The sequence below is a fragment of the Pezoporus flaviventris genome, unplaced genomic scaffold, assembly GCF_033815535.1.
Source record: "Pezoporus flaviventris isolate CSIRO_AGI_PZ_B2104156 unplaced genomic scaffold, CSIRO_AGI_Pfla_v1 ptg000097l, whole genome shotgun sequence".
Classification (NCBI taxonomy): Eukaryota; Metazoa; Chordata; class Aves; order Psittaciformes; family Psittacidae; genus Pezoporus; species Pezoporus flaviventris.
The window spans coordinates 1,912,397-1,934,630 of NW_026892645.1; the positions used below are offsets into that span (position 1 = coordinate 1,912,397).

General features: G+C 53.7%; 2 protein-coding genes across 10 annotated transcripts in view; one reads left to right on the plus strand and one right to left on the minus strand.

The window, feature by feature from the left end:
* KCNT1 (potassium sodium-activated channel subfamily T member 1) overlaps positions 1 to 9,645 on the minus strand; it is a 75,977-nt gene extending 66,332 nt beyond the window's left edge. For 3 of the 9 annotated variants that reach the window (XM_061477070.1, XM_061477068.1, XM_061477066.1), the window contains exon 1: positions 9,353 to 9,645. In XM_061477070.1, coding sequence (XP_061333054.1) covers positions 9,353 to 9,498 — 146 coding nt within the window. In that variant the 5' untranslated portion in view covers positions 9,499 to 9,645. Of the gene's footprint in view, positions 1 to 7,103; positions 7,280 to 9,352 lie in introns of those variants that run through there. The other 6 variants (XM_061477067.1, XM_061477065.1, XM_061477082.1 and 3 more) reach the window with 4 other exon arrangements.
* An 8,134-nt stretch (positions 9,646 to 17,779) lies between these two features.
* On the plus strand, positions 17,780 to 19,322 carry B3GALT9 (beta-1,3-galactosyltransferase 9). The gene is made up of 2 exons (XM_061477116.1): positions 17,780 to 17,785; positions 18,183 to 19,322. The coding sequence occupies exons 1-2, from the start codon at positions 17,780 to 17,782 to the stop codon at positions 19,320 to 19,322; spliced, it is 1,146 nt and encodes a 381-aa protein (XP_061333100.1).
* Positions 19,323 to 22,234: the final 2,912 nt, after the last annotated feature.

Genomic DNA, 22,234 nt, shown 5'->3' on the forward strand with positions numbered 1-22,234 from the left:
CAGCGATCGGCATGCCAGGAGGGGGACACCCTACTGCTCAGCCTCTTGGGAGCACTGGGATCAAGGCGAGCGTGACCCAAACCAGCTCTCCCCTTCGATGTCTCCTACCGTTAAACTGCAGCTAAGCCAGTCCCCGGAGCAGGTTAGCCCCGTGGAGCGCGCTCCAGCAGGAGCCTCGGAGCTGCACCAACGTTGGGTTCCTTCAACGCGCTTTCTCATGCGTGGGTTGGTCGCGAGTGCATTCTTCCCTTGCTGCATTCCCACCCAGGGCATGCAGGAAAGCTACGCTGCTGATGGCACCATCCCCTGAGACTGGAAAGGCAGGCAGGAGACCAGCGGCAGCCCACACGTGTGCCTGCGCCGGGCCATGGCGGCTCCGCAGCGCGCAGGCCCTGTGGAGCCCATGAGCGCTCAAGAGGCAGCTTTGCTCAGAGGAAGCTCCACGGCTGGAGGCTCATTGCAATGAGTGCCAGGGGGTTGATGGCGTTTATTGACTAATACATATCAAAGAAGAGGAAGGACAGAACCCAAGTTCCTCTTCTGCTTCCTTGCATGCGATGCACCACAGAAACCACAGAGCATCCTCCTGCTTCCCACCGCAAACCAGTCCCAAACCACCTGGGGGCATCAACAGATCCATAATCCTACATTATGGTACCTTGTGATGTAACTGCCCAAACCTGCCAGGCACCATCAGGAGCTCCAAAGCTCTCAGTGACGCTCCCTGCTCTGTTGGCACCAAGAAGACCCTCCCAAAATGCTCTTCCTCTTGTTCTTATAGAGGCTGGGGTGAGCAAATAGAAATACCAATTGAACCTGCAAACTCTTGTCCCAGATTTTAGGGATTTACAGCCTAAATCCCTCCTCTCCCACTGTTCCGTGCAGTAAAAGGAGCCAAAAGTACAAGGTCCTGCTGGCAGCTGTCTGTCCCAACTCCATCCTTTCCCCAGGAGGATGTCCAGGGAGTTCAGATGTGTAGGAAGGAAAATAAGTACCTGGAGTCCAATCTCAGCATCCCCATCCCAAGCACAGCCACTGTTCCTCAAGCTTTGGTACCCAGCAGAGTCTGGCCCTGCATCCCTGGTCCATCAGTGAAAGCGAGCTCTGCCTGGCTCTCAGAGCCTCTCAGGTGAGCAAAGTCATAGAGCAAATTCTGCCTTTTCTTGTTCTATATTTATTTAAATACACACAATCATCTCCTGTTTGTTTCTCCTCCCGCAGCTCTTCTGGTTACCGGGTTACAGGAGTTCCCCCCTCTCGTTTTGCTTTTTCTCTTCTGAGTGACATCCCCGTGGGGTCCCTTAATGGCCCGAGCACATGGGGAGACGCATGCTCAGTCTCCAGAGCTGGGCTGGAAGGCAGAAACCTCTCCTGTGCCTGCAACACATAACTGCTGCAGGCATTGGCATCGCTTTTGGCACAGCAGCACAACACAGCCCAGCCAGACGAGAGGGCAAAGACCATGGAGGGAAGGAAAGCAGCTAACCTAGACCTCAGCTTGTCAAAGGGAGAGCCCCAGATTCTTATCCCACCATCTCCTTTCCATCCCCAGAGGTCATACGGTGACTCTGATGCCATTCATAGAGATCACAGCCCTGGCACCCAGATGATGTGTCCAGAGCCACAAGAGGGTCTCATACACCACGGTGTGGCTCCTTGGGGAGGAGCATACACACAGGCCACGTGGTAGGGCTCTTTACCCCAAAAATACAACATTAAAACTTCCTATTTCCCGAGCATAAGTCCCATAACCAAGTGAGAAATCATTGCAACCAGAACAGGGGAGAGATGGAGGGAGTCTATTTCCGTTAATAAAATCATTGTACCTACTTCATAGACACCTCTGTGTCCACAAGCAATCACTTCCATTCCACTTAATTGCTTTATCACCTCCTTATTACCTGTATGATGGCTGTGGATTTATTACTTTTTGATTCAAAGAGCTTAAAGTGCTCCAAGGGATGCGACCAGACCCATCACAACATCCAAGCCGTGATTTCCAGATCCTCTGAGCAGCTTCAGCCCAAGTTCTGTGGGTACCACAGCCTCAGAACACACACACACACACACACACATGTAGGCAGTATACGAAGCGCTCAGTCCCCCACATTAAACTCCTGCATCCAGATCCGGATCTGTCCACATGAAGAGTGTTCACATCACGGGCTGCCGTTGCTCAAAGCTTGCACGGAGCTGCAGAGCCCCGTGACAAATCCACCCATGGCTTCGCTGTCAACAAGTGCAGGCAGTTGAGCACCACAGGCCTCAGGGCTAAACCAGCATTGTGTGTATCTCACATTGCAAACGAACAGGAAGCGTGAGTCAGTGCAGAGCTCCACGAGCCCTCCCCCCGCTGGCAGTGCTATTTGCTACAAGATAAAAGTAGAAATTGTTCCTTCCAGGTCCAGAGCCCGTTTTTCTTATTAGACAACCCCACATTAGCAATTCAACCCCACATCTCCCCATTTCCTTCTGGCTTGATGCACACATTCACTTTGTACAACAGGGTAAAGCTCGGGCAAGGCAGAGCCCTGCCGAGGAGCCTTTGCACTCTTCTTTCATCCCACAGCAGCACACGGAGCACAGGAGCAGGCAGCTCGGCTCCTCCAGCCCCAGTGGGACCAAAAGAAGCTGAAGAAAGTGTCTGCTGGTGAACAGCGCAGGAACCAGCCTGGGCTCCAGCTCCCTGGTGATGCTGAATCCTCAGGGGTTTGGTTTCATGAGCACTGCGTCTGCACACACAGGACCCTGCGGTGCCAAGCACCAGGGCTATGAGCACAGCATCTGCTGGGGAGCGGCAGCAACAAGACCACAAAGGGGAATTCAAGGAGCACAGGAGCAGAGTGGGCCCTTGGCTGGTGGCTGGCGCAGGGCAGAACCCACTGGACCAGACACATCCTAACCTGGCTCACAGCGAGGGGAAGGACAGGCAGGCTCCCTACGCCCCATCAAAGCCAGACCAGAGCACAACCATCCATCTGCAATGGGTTTCGTCTATTGAGTACGTGTGCAATCAGAGTGCAAATCAGCTCACAGGATCCCTTGCAGCACAACATACCAACCCCATCTCTCCTCAGGCCACAGCTCTGCTCCCCATCCCCACGTCCTTGGTCAAGGGTCTCCCAGGTCACTCCATTCTCTTCCTCCAAGGGTGAAGATTCAGCTCCCCACTGGAAGCAAACCACTTACACCAGTGACCTGCACCAAGGCACAGGCTGGGCACAACACTCTGCCTGCAGCCCCATCCAGCCTGACGCTTCCCAGCAGGGACAGGCTCAGGGGCACCCAGTGCTCTTCCCAGCCTCTCAGCCATGAACAACCTCAGAAAGAGGGGTGAAGCCAAACCAGAGCCTGCAGAGCCAAGGTCTCCAACCCTGCCGGGAAATTCCTGACCCAGCTATCTCCAGGGCTATTTATGGATTACAACATTAAACTCTATCTTCCTTGAAGGAGCTATATGCTGAGGAGGAGCAGGCTTCCCAGAGCACGCAGCCCTTCCCCAGCAAGGACATGACCCTTCTCTTCCTTATCACGGTGCTGGGTTTGTGAGCAGCTGGGGAGCACACGCAGATCATTTAGAAGCAGAATCATCCCTAGTGCTCAAGAAATCAAGCCACTGGGACTGCCTCTGTTGGAAGGGAGAAGCGATCCCTCACCGGGAGGCCTCATCAGTCCCGCTGGGGCTTTCGGAGGCTGTGCGCACCGGGGTACCCTGGGAATCACACAGCTTTTAATGGCAGGGTGCTGCTGCACACAGGGATAGCACCAGGCTCGTGGTGCACGCCAGCCAACAGCGAAAAAGCTTAAACCTAAACAGATCATTAAAGCAAAAAGAGAGCAATTCACTTGTCACAGCCTCAGGCTCTGCTCACGGAGCCAATAGCCAACCTTCTGCTATCACCTGCCTAAGAAGGGGAATGTAACTCCTTCTGACACCAGAGCAGGTCTCCACACCTTAGCTACTCCTCTATTCACAGCCATTAGGTACCGCTTATCCCTGCAGCCGCGCTCAATGCCCAGACTTACCCCTCAGCTGTCCCTTGGGTCCCAGTTTCAGCAACCGGCATCACGAGGGAGGCCAGAAAGCCAAGTGGGTCTTGGCCAGCTCTAATTCTACCACGAGGACTCTTCTTAGTCCCTATGAATCCCAATGCTCCATCACAGCCTCGGTCCTGCCAGTGCACCCTCCTGCAGGCAGCAGCAGCCCTCCTTCCTCCAGCCCAGGGGACAGAAAAGCTCATCTCCAGCTAAAGCAGGGCTTAAAAGTCCTTTGTCCTCTTGTTGTTGCCCAATGTGTTTTTTTTTCCTGGGGCTCCTCCTCCCACATGGAGTTACCTGGGACCAAAGTCACCCTCGAACCCTTGGGAACAGGCCCAAACCCTCCCCTTGGTAGCTGTAAGCAGGACAAAGCTACCTGCGCCCAGCTCCCGTCAGGATGAGCAAGGAGATGCTCTCAAGGCAGAGCTCGTTACACTCCAGAATCCTTCACAGACAGGAGAATGCCTGGCAGCCCACAGCACACGATCCTGGCTGTACCCCAGTCCCTCACCCCAGGCTGTTATAACCCTCCACCACCTGTGTCAGCGCCCACTATTTCCCAGGCTCATGTCAAAAGGGCTCCTAGCTCTGACTAAAGATCTGCTGGCAAAATCCTCCCTCGGCACGGCCCCGGCTGCTGAGAGCAGCTTGGAGAAGAAACTTCCGTGTGCTCCAGGCCCCTGCAGAGCACTCCCCTCTGCTGCAAGCAGAGCACAACAGGGACACACGGGAGGGGGAAGTCTTCCCACTGCTCAAGAACACAAAGGCTCACAGAAATCATCCCCAAGAGGCTGCTGAGCCCGACTGCCAGACCAGGACAAAGAGCAGGATGTCTCCTGCATTAAAAGACGGGAGGCGAACAGAAGGGGAACAAACATTTTCTGTGGGCTCCCACCGGGCTCTCTGCTCCTCCGTGGACTCAGAAGTGATGGCGACGACTGCAAATGAGCCAGGAAGGGCAGCCCTGGACCTGCCTGTAAACAGGAGCAGGAGGACCCTGCAGCACCCTGCAGACCCAGTGACAACATGTCAGGTGGAAATTAGCATCAGTAAATGCCAACTAATCCAAAAGGGAGAGAAATCACCTTCCTGCAGAGGCTGTGCACTCAGAAAAGAGCCAAAGTCACAGCAGACAATACTACAGAGCCAGCAGCTGACTGTCAGTGGTGGCCAAAGCCCAAAGCGGTAGAAGAGGCTGTGAGAGCACAGATAAACCCACCGCAGAGCCACACATGCTCTGGTTCCCCTCTTCAGAGATGATGAGGCACAGAGAAGGGTAATGGAGACAACGATGGGGTTATATAGTGTTTTGTACAAGGAGAGACCAAATAGATGAGGAGGAGTCTTTAGCCTGGAAAGAGACACGATGAAAAGCAGGCGAAATCAGAGCAGACGACCAGAGAGCAAGTGCATCACAAGAGCTGTGGGAGCCCAGGGAAATCACAGGGCAGCGGGCTCAAAGGAAAAGCAGCACGTTTTCTCATAGAGCAGCTGCATCAGAGAGCTCACATCCCCTTGCGGAGGCAGAAAGTACCAACACCTTCAAGAGGGAGCGGGCAAATCCCAGGGGAAGCATCCATCCACACCTTGGAAGCACACTGCCAGGATCCCGATCCGACGGGCTGCAGAGCTACAGCCCCGGGACGGGCTGCTGTGCTCTCTCTGTCCCTGTCACCAGGGACACCAGAGGAGCCTGTGCTGGGCCCTAGTGTGGCTCTTGGCCTGCGTTCCTTCCCAAGAAGAATGAATGAGATGTTCCACCCTCCGGCCCAGCTTGGCACGGGTGCAAAAGAAACGCTAACGGGCTCCAAAACAAATGGCATGCAGCACTTGGGAACCAGGCACTGGGGTCAGGGCGAGGGCTCCGATGGAGGACTGGGAGCATTCAAATAGACGCTGTAAATATTCTTGCAGGGCAGAAGGAGCCCTGAGCACAGGCTCTGAACCCACTCTGCTGTTCTGCAGCCAAGGCTGACACAGCCAGAGCCCAGAGGCAGTTTGCACGGAGGACATTGGGCCTGTGACGGTCCTTCATTAAAGAGAACAGAAGAGGGGGGGTCCCAAAACCTGTCCCTGCTGCCCCAGGTGTGCTGGGGGGTGCTTTCCTGGGGCAGTTCTAGCAGCACAACCTGATGACAGCCCCATCGAGCCCTGGGTCACAGCCGCAGGCTTCCCTCTCCTCATCAACCGAGGAAAACTAGAGCACAATTCCCTATCTCTGCTATGCTCTGAAGATGCAGGGTGCTTGTCCCTGAAGTTTTATGGTTCCCTATTGTGGCTTCTCCTGGAACAGTGAGGCCAGGATCCCCACGGGCAGCCAGAGCAACAGCTGCAATCCACCAGGCTGACTTTTGGGAAGCCCATAAATGTCTGTAGTGTTGCCTGGATGAAGTGGTTGTTAATCAGCTGCACGGCCGAGCTCAGTGCAAGCTCTGCCAGAGAAGCATCTTCCCACTCATTTCCAGAGAATGGAAAACTTAAGAGACAACAGGTTCTGAGCTGCAGGGACTGGCCCTGTGCTGAACTGAGACAGTCCATCTGGTGCATCTAATGAGTGGCAGAGAAGCGATGGGAGATCCCATCCTGGCCCTGAGGTGCTCACGCTGAGCAAGAATCCAGGTTAACCATGCTTTTTTCTAATCTTTCATTTTTAACCCTGCTGCCACTGCTTCACCTCTGGCTGTGATTGCTACACCAGAAAGCACAACCTGTCCTGGCTCCCACACTGAGACATCCCCTATCAAACCTACCTGGGCATAGATAACCACAGTCAGAGCTTCCCTGCCTGCAGCACTCACAGCTCCCTCTGGTTGCTGCTCTAAGACCCCATCCTCGGCTTCCCAAACACTGGAGCAGATGCTCCAGCTGGGACCCACCTCCCCTCCACATCCCACTCCCGAATCCATGGCAAAGCGCCCAAACCCACCCTGCTCAGCACAGGACATCTACTGCTTGCTCCAAGTACGAACAGCAGCGCTGAAGCCAAGCAGAGAGGTGCAGCCTAACAGACAGGGGACAGACCTCCCATAATAGCATCAAAAGCAGACGTGAGGAAAGCCACATACGTCTAATACAAAGATGGGATCTTCCCAAGCAGCGTCTCCAGGTATCCTCGTGCATGCCACCTTCTTTCATCTTCCTCTTCTTAAATAAGCCATAGTAGCAGGAGGTAGCGGATGGAAAATCCAGGTCTCCTCTCACACGTCCCTGCTTCTCCCGCAGGCCCCTTCCTTGTGCAGGGTATTTTTGCATGAGCACTTCCATATGGCCCCTCATCCATCACTGCGTCTTCCCAGAGTGCCCTTACATGGGCAAGGCAGGGGAAGAGGAGCTGCTGGCCGGAGGAAATCCTGTATTCCCTAAGTGACGGGCCAGCTCCTTGCACAAACAGTGACCGATTTCCCACGAGGCAGGAAAGTAAAATTGAGGTTATTTGTACCCTCTGGGTGCCAGAAACGTGTATTTGCTCTCCAAACAGACTTTCAATTGCTTCTACTGTTAACTCCTTCCTTTCCGACTGGAAGGGACTTTCGGGACCATTGTCCCCTTACAAGGACAGAAGAAAGCACGCAGACATCCGCACCTCCCCTCCACACTCAGGCAACTGATAGGATGTAATTTGCCTTCAACAGCTTTTGAGCCATCTCTAGATTTGTTAAGCATGAGGATAACTGAGGCGTCCACTTCTTTTAACGGGGCCAACCCAGCTGAAGTCCCCTTGAGCACACAGCAAAACATACATGGGATGTGCTACACATCTTTGCTGCTCAGATTCACCCTGGCTCCCACACCCTTTGCACACGCCTCAGGTGACAGGCAGCTATGGGCAAAGCTGCAGAGTCCTGGTGGCTCCAGCCAGCTTGTTGAACATCTCTGGAAGGGCAGCAAAGGGGCTGAACACAGAGGAAGGCAAGGCAAGCCACAGGAAACAACGGCATTTCAACCTCTCTGGAGCCAGAGGGGGTTAGAAACACATTGAGCCGTATAATAACAACTAGAAAACAAAGCTCTTCCCTCCAGATCGAAAGGGACAGGCAGGAAGACCTTTGGACAAGGATTTTGTTGTTGTGCTGAGATGAGGTTAAATGACCCTGAGCAGTTCTGCAGTACAAGGAGCAGTAACTGCTGCCTGAGCTCAGCGACTCAGCCCTGTCCCATAACGCTAGAGGCTGAGCCCTCCACAACTGCCATCTCCAGCCTGTCTCTGACCCCCCAGAGACGTTCAGTGATGTTCAAGGACATCGTTTCTGCAAACACACCAAGTACAGCTGCAAAACGGGGTTTGCTGAAGGCACTGGGGCTCTGCAGCCACCTTGGCATGACCAAGGCAACCAAGTGGTGCTCTCAGGAGTGAGGTGGGCCTGGCTCCTGAGGCACTGTTCCGTGGCACAGGACTGCAGGGAAACAATGAGGGATTTAATCCCAAGAACCAATATTCAAGGATTTTATCAATTACCCAGTCAGTGGCAATGTACTGGAAGTTATGGAGTGCACTGAATACACCGTTCCTTCTTTTTCCATCTGGTCTTTTAGGAATAAAAGATGGTGTCCCTAAAGCACAGCGAGATGTCAACGTGGAGAACTCCAGTTGACCAGCCCAGGGCACAAACCCAAGCAAGGTCCTTATCTGCCAAGAAGAAACTGATATATGCACTTCATTGCCTTGTTTAAGCTGATGTTTGATGAGTGTGACAGACAGAAGAGCCACACCAGCAAATATAACCAGATCAATGATAATACAAAGGGGTTATCAGGAAAAGCTGGGATACTTCAGCAACTTCACTTCTAGAGCCCCTCCCTTGCCCAGGACACTGTAAGTCTGACACAAAACAAGGCCAAAGCTGCCGTGTGCCTGTGCAAAGGCGGCTTTCTCACCTCTGCGCGTTTGAGTCCTCTGGCTTTGGGGTGGCTTCAGGGCTCCTCCAAAACCCTGCCTGACCCACGGGCCCCAGCCCGTGCAGGCACCACCGCGGCGCTGCGCCTGGGAACAGCTCGGGATCTCCGAGCATCCCCTGCGCCCAGGCACCAACCGCTCCGTTCCCAGGGCCGCGGTGCCCGCAGGGGCGTTCGCGGGGACCCCTGCGAGCGGTGCGGAAACTTTCTACTGGCCTCGGGCGCGGTTACAGCAGGGGGCACCGGGGCAGGGTCTTGCCGGCGGGTCCCGGCCCCCCCGAGAGGGGACGGCGGGGGAAAGGGGCTCCCCTCGGCCCTGCCGGGGGCTCCGCGCTCCCGCAGCTCCCCACGACGGCGGCACATGGAGCCCCCCCTCACACCCCACCGCGACCCCCACGGTCCGCGCCCCGCCGGCGGGTACCTGTGAGCGCTGCCATCGTCGTAGAGGAAGGAGCGGTTGGTGTAGCACTCGGTACAGACGGCAGCCCCGCCGGCCGCCCTGCCCTCCGCCGGCCCCGCCGGTTTGTAGATCCCCTGCAGGCTCCGCTCTTCGCCCGAGAACGGCATCAGCGAAGCGGCGCCGGTGCGCGGGGAGCCGAGGCGGAGCAGAGCGCCCCGTGCTGCCGAGGGCGCCGGCCGGGGGCTGCCGCCTGCGGGCAGAGCCGCCACCACCGCCACCACCGCCGCCGTCCGGGTCCCGCTCCCGGCCGCCCATCACGGCGCGCCCCGCCGCAGCCCGCGGCCCCTCCGGGAGCTCCGCATGCCGGGGACGAGGCGGGAGTGCGGCAGCAACAGGTGCCGGGCCGGTGCCGTCCCTACGCGGCCCCGCTGCCCTCCTCCGCCCCCCGCCCGCCGCGCTGCCCAACGGGGCTGCCCATGGCGCCGAGCGGCGGACACGCACCCTCCGCTCCCGCACCCCCCGCGCCGCCGCTGCGCCACGGCGCCCCCTGGCGACCGTGCCGGCACCTCCCGCAGCCGCCCCCCGGCCCCGGCTCCGCGTCCCCCGGGCAACAGCCAATGAAGCGGTCCCAGGGGAGCATCCCGCACCGCCGGCCCCTGCCCACCCCGCGGGGGGGACCTCGTGTCCCTCTGTTTGCTTCTATTTGCTTCTATTTACTTCTATTTACTTCTATGTATTCTCTCCCATTACTGTTATCATTTCCTTTTCTACCCGCCGTACAAATATTTGCGCTGAGCTCCGCTGCGCCCCGGGGCTGTCTCAACCCAAAGCAAACAGACCCGCCGAGCCCCGGCCTGCTGGGGAATTCCTGCGCCGTGCTGCGCGGCCGGGGCCGGGAAGCATTGATCTTCCCGGGGGGACGCTGCTGCAATAACACAGCCCCACCCCGGGGACAGCAGGGACAGGCTGGAAATGAGCCGGTTGCCTCTGGGAAAGGGTTAAGGAGATGGAGCCCAAGGTGCTGCAGCCAGGTTCAGGTCCATGGGTGCTAGGGGGTGCCATCCATAACGGTGTGGCCAAGTCCGAAGTGCTCCAGAGCTGTGGCCCACCACATGAGGAGCCCAATGCAAACACAGCAGCTTCCACTCACCCCAGCTCTGGCCCTCTCCTCACCTCTTTTGCTTCTTTCTTTATTCCTCTTCCAGAGCCCACGCTGCTGCACAGGCGCTGGGGAGCTCATGGTGCAGATTCCTGGGACCCCAGGCTTGGAGAAAGCAGAAATGCCCAGTGAGAACCACTTAGTAGGAAGGAAACGCTCTCACACAGACACAGCCAGCCCTGTGCCTTGTGCAACGCTCCCCGGCCACCTCAGCCACCCAAAGCACCAAAGCCGCTTCAGTCAGACCCCAGCGGAGGGTGACAACATCCAGGCCAGCAGCTCCCTGCTGCCTGAGGGGTGCTTTCATAGTCTTAAATGGTTTTGGTTAGAAGGGACCTTAAAGCTCATCCAGCTCCAACCCCTGCCGCAGGCAGGGACCCCTTCCACTGGAGCAGCTTGCTCCAAGCCCCTGTGTCCAACCTGGCCTTGAGCACTGCCAGGGATGGGGCAGCCACAGCTTCTCTGGGCACCCTGTGCCAGCGCCTCAGCACCCTTCCAGGGAAGAGCTTCTGCCTAAGAGCTCAGCTCAGTCTCCCCTCTGGCAGGTTCAAGCCATTCCCCTTGGCCTGTCCCTACAGGCCCTTGCCCAAAGCCCCTCTCCAGCTTTCCTGCAGCCCCTTTAGGCACTGGAGCTGCTCTCAGGTCTCCCCTTCAGGAGCCTTCTCTTCTCCAGGCTGACCCAGCCCAGCTCTCTCAGCCTGGCTCCCTGCTTCTCTCCAGCAGCTCCTGCCCCCCTCCTCTCCCCGTGCTACCCCCTCCTTGCTCTCCTGTGAGCCCCAGCCCTCGTGTGATGCATCCACACATGGTACCCGTTGGCTGCCGCAGGCTCCAGCTCCAGCGGGAAGCTCCCACTCAGCTGCACTGGGCTTTACGCTTCTCACTAGGACCAGAGACTTTGTTTCTCCCGCAGCACCCCTTCCTCCTCCTCTCTCTCCATATGGACTCTCCTACACTAGGAGTCATTTGAGAGAAAAGCAATTAATCCTCCCCGTGCAATCCACCCGTGTGATGCTTCCCGACCCATCATGCTTCTAAGTAGGCACGTTATTCTTCATTCACTAATTGCCTCACATTATCGGGTGTGAAACGTTACCGTGCAGCTCAGTGAGGAGAGGGGTGGGTGGCACAGCGGCGTATTGACATGCGAGGTGATAACACAGGCGTGGGGGAGGAATGATTTAGAATGGCTACGGGAGGGGGGGTGGTGATGCTGGGAAACGAGAAATGAGAGAGCCAGAAGAAGAGAGCATCCACATGGCAGCACTGCACGCTGAGTGCCTGCAGGAGGGAGACGGGGGGGTGCTGAGGCCGCTTGGGCACAGGGACAAGCTGCCCCAGCGGGATCCCACCTGAGGAAGGAGAGCCCATGTCCTGGGGACCGCTCCCGGCTCCTGCACGGAGCAGATCTGGAGCCGCTGCTCCCTCTCCCGCTGTCCAGGTACAGCGCATCGCTTCCCAACCTGCGCTGAAACGGAAAGCAGAACATTTTCCTTCCTGTCTTCCCCGCTGGTTGTTGTTTTCTTGCCCAGGTATTAAACTCCAGAAGGGGTTGCAGGGCACTGGGTGCGTCACGAACCGGAGAGCAGGCAGGGGACGGGAGTTATTTACGCTTCGGTATTGGCTGTCACGGAGCAGTGTCAGCTCCCCGCTGAGGCTGCTTGTTCTGCCCCTGCACAGTCTGATTTTGCCCTCAGCTCGAGGCGGGGCAGCGCTCTCAGCAAAGGCACCATTCAGCATCTGGGGGCCCAGGTCTGGCTGAGCCCTCCCCACCTCCAGCTGCAGCACTCCCCAGCGTGCCATCGATGCTGCAAGTCTTCATTTCCCAACAGTCCTCCTATCAACGAAACACAAAATTAACCAGGGTTTCACTGCGACACCAAACCTCAACCTCCTCCTGACATCCTCAGCCCCACGGCTCTGCTGGGGAGCCCCTTCAGCAGCCAGCATTCCCCGCTGCACCCCAGAGCAAGAGCACACCAGGGAAGGGGCGCATCCAGGGATGCCGGGTGCTGTTTGCATGGCTGTGTTCTGCGTGCTGTGTGTGCACACACGAGTTCTCCATAGCAGAGCCAGGCTGGGGAAGCAATGAGGGGCTCCTGGGAAAGGCAAACCCCAGCCAGAGCCCCCCCCCCCCAAAGGCTGAGCACAGCAGAAGGCGCAGCTCCACCACCATGGCCCCGGGTGCCAGGAGGGGCCTGGCACGGGGCAGCAGGGCTGAGCACTGCAGGTTCTGTCTGGAGCACAATAAATAAACCTGGGGGAGGCAGCGGGGGATGAGTCAGAGGCAAGAGGCAGAGAAAGGCATCCCTGGGGGAGCGCCTTACCCCGGTCCAGCACCGTGATCCGGAGCCATCAGGATTCCTGCTGGAGCGCGTCCTCATCCTGCTCCAGCTCCCTCATAACCACCTACAGGAGGGCAATGGGGAATGGCTGGGGGGCTGTGGTGCCCTCCCCACCCCTTTGGCACACCCAGCTCCATGCAACGGGAGTGGAGCTGGATCCATCCAGCACCGTGTGTCCCAAAGAGCATGGGCTGGGGCATTGCATGGACCCCAGGACCTGTTTCCCTCCACAGCCTTGGGCAAGCTTTGCCTTTTGGGGTGCATCTCCCATACACCCCCCTCAGCTGCAGAAGAAACACCCCGGCTCTCTGCTCAGTGCCCATAGAGCCAGGCACAGAACCTGCTCCCGACTGCAAACATTGCCAGAGCACGGACTGAATGAATCACAGCAGGGCTTGATTCAGGGCTCAGATGCTCTGGGGGTTGTCTGTGTCAAACGAGTCTCATGTGCAATCTGGGTTTGCCAAGCACAAACAGAGCCTGTCTCTAACAGCAGGGAACAAAAGGGCAAGGCAAAGGAACCTGCACGGCACGCTCTGAAATGAGTAACAAAGGGAAAGCTTCTGGTTCACTGCAAACTAGGGGTGGGTTGGCATCTCAGCGGGGAGATCACTGCTCAGGAACCAGCTCAGCCCAAGGCCTGGATTCCCATCACCTTGACCCAGCACAAGCTCATGTATTCCCCATTCAGCTTATAGAATCATAGAGCAGTTAGGGTTGGAAAGGACCTTAAGATCATCCAGTTCCAACCCCCATGGCATGGGCAGGGACACCTCACACTAAACCAGGTCACCCAAGGCTCTGTCCAACCTGGCCTTGAACACTGCCAGGGATGGAGCATTCACAACCTCCCTGGGCAACCCATTCCAGTGCCTCACCACCCTAACAGGAAAGAATTTCCTCCTTAGATCCAATCTAAACTTTCCCTGTTTCAGTTTTAACCCGTTACCCCTTGTCCTATCACTACAGTCCCTAATGAAGAGTCCATCCCCAGCATCCCTATAGCCCCCCTTCAGACACTGGAAGGCTGCTATGAGGTCTCCACTTCTATTTAGTTTGGTATTTCTGAGGCTGAACGCAGCACTTCCAGAATGCACGGAGGGTTTAAGCTGTCTTTGTCAGGGAATACAGTGGTAGTTAGTTGTCAAAGCTGCCATTAAACTCAAGGAGTAATAATCAAACAGACCCATACAGAAAGATAGATCTCTGCAGCTCCGAGACTGGTGTAGGCAAAGCACAAATGAATTCTAGGAACTTGGCTATAAAAACACGGGTTTAACCCAGTCAATGGAGCCATTAAATAGGAAGAAAAGACACCCTCATTTGTGCACCAGGAGCAGCTAATCTGTTCGGTGTGTCAGCATGCCACCTTGGTGGCTTGTTTTTAAGGTTTCTCCTTCTGTTTAACACCCAAAGGGATGTTTAATATCGAAAGATAAATGAAGCACACACTGTGTAACGCCTATAAAGCTTTATCTTCCATCACCTCCCAAGCCTGGTGGGGAATGTAAGGTGACGAATCGCCTGCAAGAGCTGAATCATCTTCCTCAGCACAAACATTGCTCTTAGGTGACTAAGACCAAGACAATTGTCTCCATTTATTTATCACAGCCCCTGCTCTTATTGAAAACCAGACAAATCCTTCCCAGCCCTCGCACCATCAGTCTGTAGGTGCAGGTGAAGCCCTGCAAAAGGCAGGGTGCAAATAGGGGGGACCCTTTGGGCAGGGTCTGAAACACTGTGGGTACCTGTGAATGCTCTGTGGTCCCAGGAGCATCCCAGTGGCTTTCCATCCAAAGGGATGCTTTGTGACAAGGGATATCTCCAACCCTTAAAGTAAGAGAAGTGGCTACATGAGGGCACTGGGAATGTCTTATGGGAAGAGTCCGTGGTGCAGACACCTGCCAATGGGCGAGCTACACAGGCAGGATGTGGCATGGCCCTGGAGCAGGAGTGAAGAGCTGAAAGCCTGGCTGTGGGAATCAACCTGGCTTTAGGGAAGAGCCTGTGAACAGGGGACGGAGAGGGGTATCCACCCTGCAGGGAGGGACAGAGGGAGAGATGGAGCAACCACATGGACACGTAGGGCAGGCAGAGCTCCTGCTTTCATAATGGACTAAATTTATGTTAGAAAAGCCAATTTTCACTGGTTTTCCCAATAAATCCAGCTGCCCACCCTCGCCGTCATCCGGGAACACTGCGGCATCCAAAGACTTCGCCCCTTCATGAAGTGGAGCAGAGCAGAATCAAGACAAGCCAGGCTCTGCTTCCCTCTTCCCAGCACTGGCAGGGAAGCCAGGAGACTTTAAGAACCTGTCCTCTCCAAAACATCCACCCCAAGCATCCTCCAGTCTAAACACACACTGCTCGCATGGTAGGTCAGGTTGGCTGCAGCTTTATGGGTACATCCCTGCTTCCATAATGGGGTTTGCTTGGACATAAATTTAAGGAAAAGAGGAAAATATCTCCCATAAAGCAAACAATAGCCCTGGGGCTCAGGAAAAGCTGCTTTCCCAGTTGTTTCCCTAATTTACACCCACAAGATCTGCTGGGGTTTAAGTGAGCTGTAGGAACATCACTCCTTTCCCCAGACTGACCTGGCTTCAGCCACTCCAGGTTCCTGAATGCATTCCTCTTCTGGAAACCCTTTAATCTCACTGGGAATGGGGTTTTCCCTGAAGGGTTTGACTGAACCCACCTAAAAAGTGGGATAAGGTCAGACAGAAGCTGCTGTCCATTACATTGGACTGAAGCCAGGGTTTTAGAGGTGATGGAGGGATCATCCCCAGGCAACTCCCTGCAGCCGAGGGGTTTGTGGCATTCCCACATAAGCTATTTGACCTTCCAGCAGTGTTTCCATTTCTCATCCTCAGCTTTCTCCCAGTGGAACTCAGCCAGGCTCCTCATCCATGAGCTGATGGTGCCCTGCCTGCAGTGGGATATTGCTCATCCCATGCACACGGTATCAGCAATGTCTGAAGTTCCTGCTGCCACCACAAAGCCATGCTAAAGAAATGACTTCACCAGTACTGCAAGCACCACGCTGGGCACAACTGCGACAGGGACGATGCACATGTGGCTTTCATTACCCTATTGGCACTCTAAACACAGAGGTTTTAACGTAGGGCCTTTCAAATGCTTGTATTTATTTGCTTATTTAATGGTTTAGCTGGAGATGGAGCATCTGCAAAGGGGGGTTTTTGCCCAGAATGAGTGTCTAGGGCTGTAGAGCTGCGTTGTACGTGACAAATAGTGCCCTATTAGCTCTTCCTTTCAGAGAACACATTTGACTGACACTTCCCGTGCTGACAGCTCGCCCAGCTTCAAAGCACAACTTCCAGTGAGTGTGGGGCTGGTCCAGCTGAAGCTGCAGCCCAGCTGACACACGGGCCCTAGGAAAGGGCTTTGGCCCCAGTTTTGGGGAGTCTAAAGCAGAGCCCCACGTTGGCACTTGCCCACGGCCCATGTTTAGGCTGGCTTTGCAAGCTGTAACCACACTGTGGGGACCTGGTTTCTGCTGTGATCAATGAGATTTCCCAGCAGGTCCCACACTGCCACAGACCCAGGGGCAGGCACTGGAAGAGCTGAGGGGCTCAGGGCTGGGGACTTAACCCCCTTGGTCACACCAGAAATCAAAGCTCTGCTCCACCTGCCCTAAGGATGCTTCAGGGAGGGATGCAATGGTCAGAGCAGCACACCCTTGCAAGGGACACAGCTAAAGCAAACCGCAGCGATGCCGCATTCCCCTAAGGGTGCAGTAACAGAACTGCTACGAGAAACCTTTCCAACCCTGATAAACACACCATGACCTCTGTGCTCCTGCATGGAGGCTGAAGGTCCTGTCCTTGTGCTGGTGCAGGCTGACACCTCCTGCCCCAATTTGCCCATCAAACAACATCGTTCCCATCCTCTGTCCCCTCCAGGGACCCACAAGCCCCGTTCCCCCCCTCCCCTGCTCACAGAGCTGCTGCCAAACCCAGCCCTCACCCCTGCTGACACCTCCATCCTGTTCGTGGTGTCTTTGGCACTTCCCGCTCCAGCACTTCCAGCTCCCCGCGGCTCCCCAGCCCAGTCAGCTCCAGCCCAGCCGTGGCTGTGCCAACATTAACACAGGGATGCTCTGGAGCAGCCGAGGCCACCACTGAAGGCAGGAGTGCCCCAGGACACGCAGCCACCACAAAAGCACAAATACACAGGGTCATTTAAAACCGTTATTACAGAGGGAAAGCAAAGGAACACCCAATGCAGCTTGTTACAGCCTGGCTGGAAGGGGCAAGAGGTGGTGGGACACATCAGAATATCCCCAGCCTCGTGGCCATACACCATCAGCTCCCACTGCACAGCCCCTTGTCCCTGCCTTGCTCCCAGGGGCTCATTGAAAGCACACCTCTGCTTCCATCAGAGACAGCCTGGCCCAGCAGTGCCCATGGGCTTAGGGTGTTCTGCAATTGGGAACCCACACAAGAGAAGCCCACAGGTTCACACCCCAAACCTCCACCCTGGGAGACACAGAGTGCTCACTCAGCGAAGGGGTCAACCGCCATGGACCAGGGAGCCAAGCCCACAGTGGCACAGCTGTAAGAAACAGCAACGACCTGGCAGACCTAGCACAGATTCACAAGGGTACCAAAGGACCCCTTTCACCAGTGAGCCTCAGCAGCTGCTGCCCTTCTGTGCTTCCGAGACACCCAGCCCCAGGTGCCACAAATTAATAGAGGGAAAGGCTCAGGTTTTGTTCGCTTTGTGTTTTAAGCAGCTGCAACACGATCATCCCCTTGGATCAGCTTTCCTCCCACGCAGCTAAGGGGGAAGCCACGGTCTCTGGGCACTGGGCAGTAACTGGATCCTGCAGATCCAGATACAAGACACTGCCCCAAAAGCCTCTGCCAGGGAGAAATTGCCTCTGGTGTTGACACAGACCCTGCTGCAGGGAGAACTCCCACCACCATGCAGGTAAGTGATTTGGATCGTTACTCAGGGGGCTAGCATGAGGCTTCTATGACTCAAACTGTGCCAAGAACTCAGGCCAGGTACCAAAGGCTCACCTTTGAGGACACATTTTAACATTACAGATCTGCGTTAGCATCTCAGGCCATCAGTAGCAGGTTAAAAACAGTCAGAAAATGTTAATAGTGAGATATTCCTCAGTATTTCTACACATGGATGCACAAAAAGCCTCCTAAACTAGAGTGAAGTCCTTCTCGGCTTGGGATCCTGCTGCACCACAAGAAGCAGGGCTGCTGTGGTTTCTAGGAAGAGAGCCTTGCACTAATGATAGAGACCACGGTCTAAAAGTTGTGATTGTTTTGCATGGATATGTTCTAAATGCAGGGAAGCTTCTGTATTGTAGGAGCAAGAGAATCCAGTGTCTGTGTCTTCTCCTCCCCAGCTGACCCTCTGCAGGCTGCGGACTCACCAGTGGTGCTTCATTCTCTTTAATGTCTTGCTTTTCCACGTGCTGCTTTTTGGAGCAGATTTACTGGAGGAATACTTCCTGCGGTCATTGCCTCTTTCGTACACGGATGCGAAGGCTCTGGAAATCAGGGAGCGGGCCAGGCAGCTCGATACGGAGCCTCTGAAGGCCAATCTCTCTTACAGCATCAACAGCGCAGCGACGTGCTCCGATCAAGAGGTATTCCTGCTCGTTCTGGTCTTCAGCAGCCCAGAAAACAGGACAAGACGCAACGTGATCAGGCAGACATGGGGCAACGTGACAGACACCAGAGATCACACTGTCCTCACTCTGTTTGCTTTAGGAAAGGCAGCTTCAGTAACCACCCAGCTGGAGATCAATGAGGAGTCTCAAGAGCACAGAGACATTATTGAAGGCAGTTTCATCGATTCTCCTGGGACGCAGACACAAAAGATGTTGATGAGTGTGGAGTGGACAGTGACTTTCTGCTCCCATGCACAGTATATCCTTAAAGCAGATGAAGACATGTTCGTTGGTGTTCCCAGTCTGGCTGAATACTTGCTTAGCCTAACACAACTCGAGGACATCTACATTGGAAAGGTCATTCATCAAGGAGTGCCCGACAGAGACCCTCAGAGCCCTGGCTTTGTTCCCATCCATCAATACCCAGAGGAGCTTTACCCAGATTACTGTGAAGGGAGCGCCTTCATCATGTCACAGGATGCTGCTCGCAAGGTGTTTGTGGCCTCCAAGGAGGTGGCAGGGTCAGTGCCCCCCGATGTCTTTGTTGGGATCTGTGCTAAAAAAGCTGGCATCACTCCCATTCACAGCTCCCGGTTTTCTGGGGAGAAGCACATCAGCTACAATCGATGCTGCTATAAATTCATTTTCACCTCTTCCAACATGGAAGAGGACGAGTTATTTAAAGACTGGAAGGAAACAAGCGATGGGAAACATTGCTCTTTACTGGAAACTTACTACAGTCTGGTGTCCTGCAAGGTTTTGACCTATATCGATAAGTTCAAACAGTTTAACTTGGATGGAATAAAAAATGAGGTGCTTCATTTTGTCAACTAAGACTTAATGTTTGTGTAGAAAGACTGAATTTCCTTTTACCAGCTGTTTTTATCCTTTAACATCAGGAATAACAATGTCCTCTCAAGGTTAGGTCTCTTTCCTTCCACAGCAGATGAACTCCCAATGCTATAGTGTGTTAGAGCAGCAGAACTGGATGTACCCTTAACTACTCAAGTACCTACAAGTGCATGAATACAAGTAAAACAGAATATTCCAAGAAATTTTGTGTCCAGTGTTTTCAGGCTTTTGAAGTTCTCTACTTTATGCCAACGCTCCTTTTGCACCTGAGGCATCATCTACCCCAAAGTCTTTTGTACCAAAGGGGAATCTTCCTGCCCACAAAAGGGAGCTACTTCTGAGCAGCCCATTTTACAGCACCGGTGGAACTAGAGAACAGTTTACAGTGGGAATAGACATCAAACCATCACGGGAATTGCTCAGGTGAGCAGCCCAGGGAGATCGTAGGCAAGAAATCTAACTTACCTGCTAGAGAATCCTGTATCTCTGTCAGTGATGGCATCAGAGGAACACTGACACAAGTAGCTCAGTGCCACAGTTACGCTGGAGAAGAGTATTGGCAGTGAAGTCAGAACACGTTCCCCAACACAGTGGTAACAACACTATCCGAGTGCAAAAATTCCCCATTAGGAACAGAACATAAAGCCCACCCGTGCCTACATCCTCCAGGTTAACTCTTCTGCATCAGCAATTTCAGCAGCAGAAAGACCAGCTGGGCAGATTTGCTCTACAGCTGTGACAGACACACGTGGGATGAGACAAATACGTACCTCTGAGGGCCTCACCTGCTCCGAAGGAAGTGGAGGTGTGCTCCAAAGGATCCGCAATTCTTAAGTATCAAGTTATGCTGCTTGTTAACCAGGGTCAGATGAGGTGGTCTGGGCTGTGGGTTTGGCATTTTTAAACCAAGTTCATGCAGGTTCAGCGTGTTACCTCAGTTCTCATTCTCTAACATTCCATTTCTGGTTTTATCTCAATTCTCTCCACTTGTTACTTTACAGAGGGGAAGACGGGACAACACACTTAAATGTTTCCATTATATACAAGATTCAGCAACCCATAAGCCATCTGGCAGTACACAGGATGAGGGGGGAACTACATGTAGTAAGGGGTGAGCACCTGACCAATTAATTGGAATGTTGAGCTCAAAGCTCAGCAAAAGAAAGCATATGTGCACATACAAAAATCCCCTTGTTTGGCATCTCTGTGTATTCTAAAACATTGTATTTGGCAAACGTACCATGCAAAGCAGATGCTAAAGACTTAGCACACAGAGTAGCCTTCAAAGGCAACAGCTGAAAACACACATGGAAGAGACTCATGAATTGCAGAAAAGGTTTCTACATCAGTTTCCTTTACTGAGATTTGAGCACACAGCTCATACAGAGCTACCAGCACACAAAGCCACCTAAACCAACAAAGCTAAGTTGTCCAATACAAGCACAAACTCGGGACTTCTGTACTCTGTTTCATATCCTTTTTAGTGCTTTCATATTTTGCTGGATGCAGGAAGGTTCTGAGCTCTCTCTGTTCACAAATGAGACACGATGTACCACATTTCTCACTAGCAGATGTTTATTATGCACATCTAGGATGAAAGCGTCAGCAGCAGGATAACGTTGGATGACAACTTTTATACATCTTAGATCAGAAGCAACAAAGCAGATCACTTCCATTCCAACAGCTTATTTAATCTTAAGGGAACTTCCTCACCTACCTACCTTGCCCTTCCGAGCCCACTTTGACTCCTTGCCAGCAAATTTTGGCAGGCAATACCATCACCTCTGCTGCAGGTCAAAGTTACTACAAGCAGGAAGAGAGTTACTGCACGAGTAGCTCATCCTGCTTCACTTGGCAGAGCAGGGACACAGGGCAAGTACTTTCCGTAGATGTATACCTGACCAGACACACTACTAAAATAAGCAAAAAAGGAGTAATTTCATGTTTTATTATGCTCCCCCCCAAACTATTCCTTAGATTTCTTATGTCCTCAACAAAAAATAATATAAACCTTCTGTATAAAGTATATCATGGTCTCTGTTTATGGATAAAGATACATCATGTCACTAGTGTCCAGCTTGCATCTCAGCAGCAGCTAGCTGACCATCTTCAAAAGACGATGAAAACATGGTAACGTACTACATTTTGTACTCCTAATTCAGTTCATGTCCTTAAACATGAAAACTTTATGTTCTTAACCCTTTTAGTCTAACTCAGGCAACTAAAATAGTACTTTTCTTAAAAATAACCCTTAAAATTAAAAAAAATAGTTAAAAAATAGTGTAAACAATTTCAGATTTGGTTCTGAAGCAGACTTGCAGTGCTAGAGCTCACGCTCCTTTCAAGCGAGTAAACTGAGCTGCCATACACAGCCGCAGTCAGCCAGGGAGCCAAAGCTCCCAATTTGGTTGTTACACACTCTATTCCTTTATTTTTAAAGGGTTAATAGCTTTTTCCTACCCCACATCCTCAGCATAAAGAGTGTAAACAATATGTAGGATTATTTATTCAAGCACAACTCACACCCAGCAAGTTGAAAATAGAAGAGAATCCAGTTCGTACTCCCTCCTGTGGACAGAAGGCTACTAGCTCATTCTTGCCAGCTGGGCTTTGACAGAATATGCCTGGCTGGAAGAGTGTGTTCCATGCAAGTGCCAACTTTGGCAGCTATAAAATATAAGAACAAATACAGAAATTGTGGCAGCAGCTGAGGCTACAAACCTTGAGGTGTTTTGGTGTTGGTTTGGTTTTAATTGAACTGTGATCGACTGAGAAGACACAACAGGAACTCCAAACCCAACAAGAGTTTAACCAAACACCAATCGTTTCTGCCAAGTAAACCAGCCAGCAGTTGACACTGCTCACCCTGGTTACCTGGCTCACAGCAGTACACA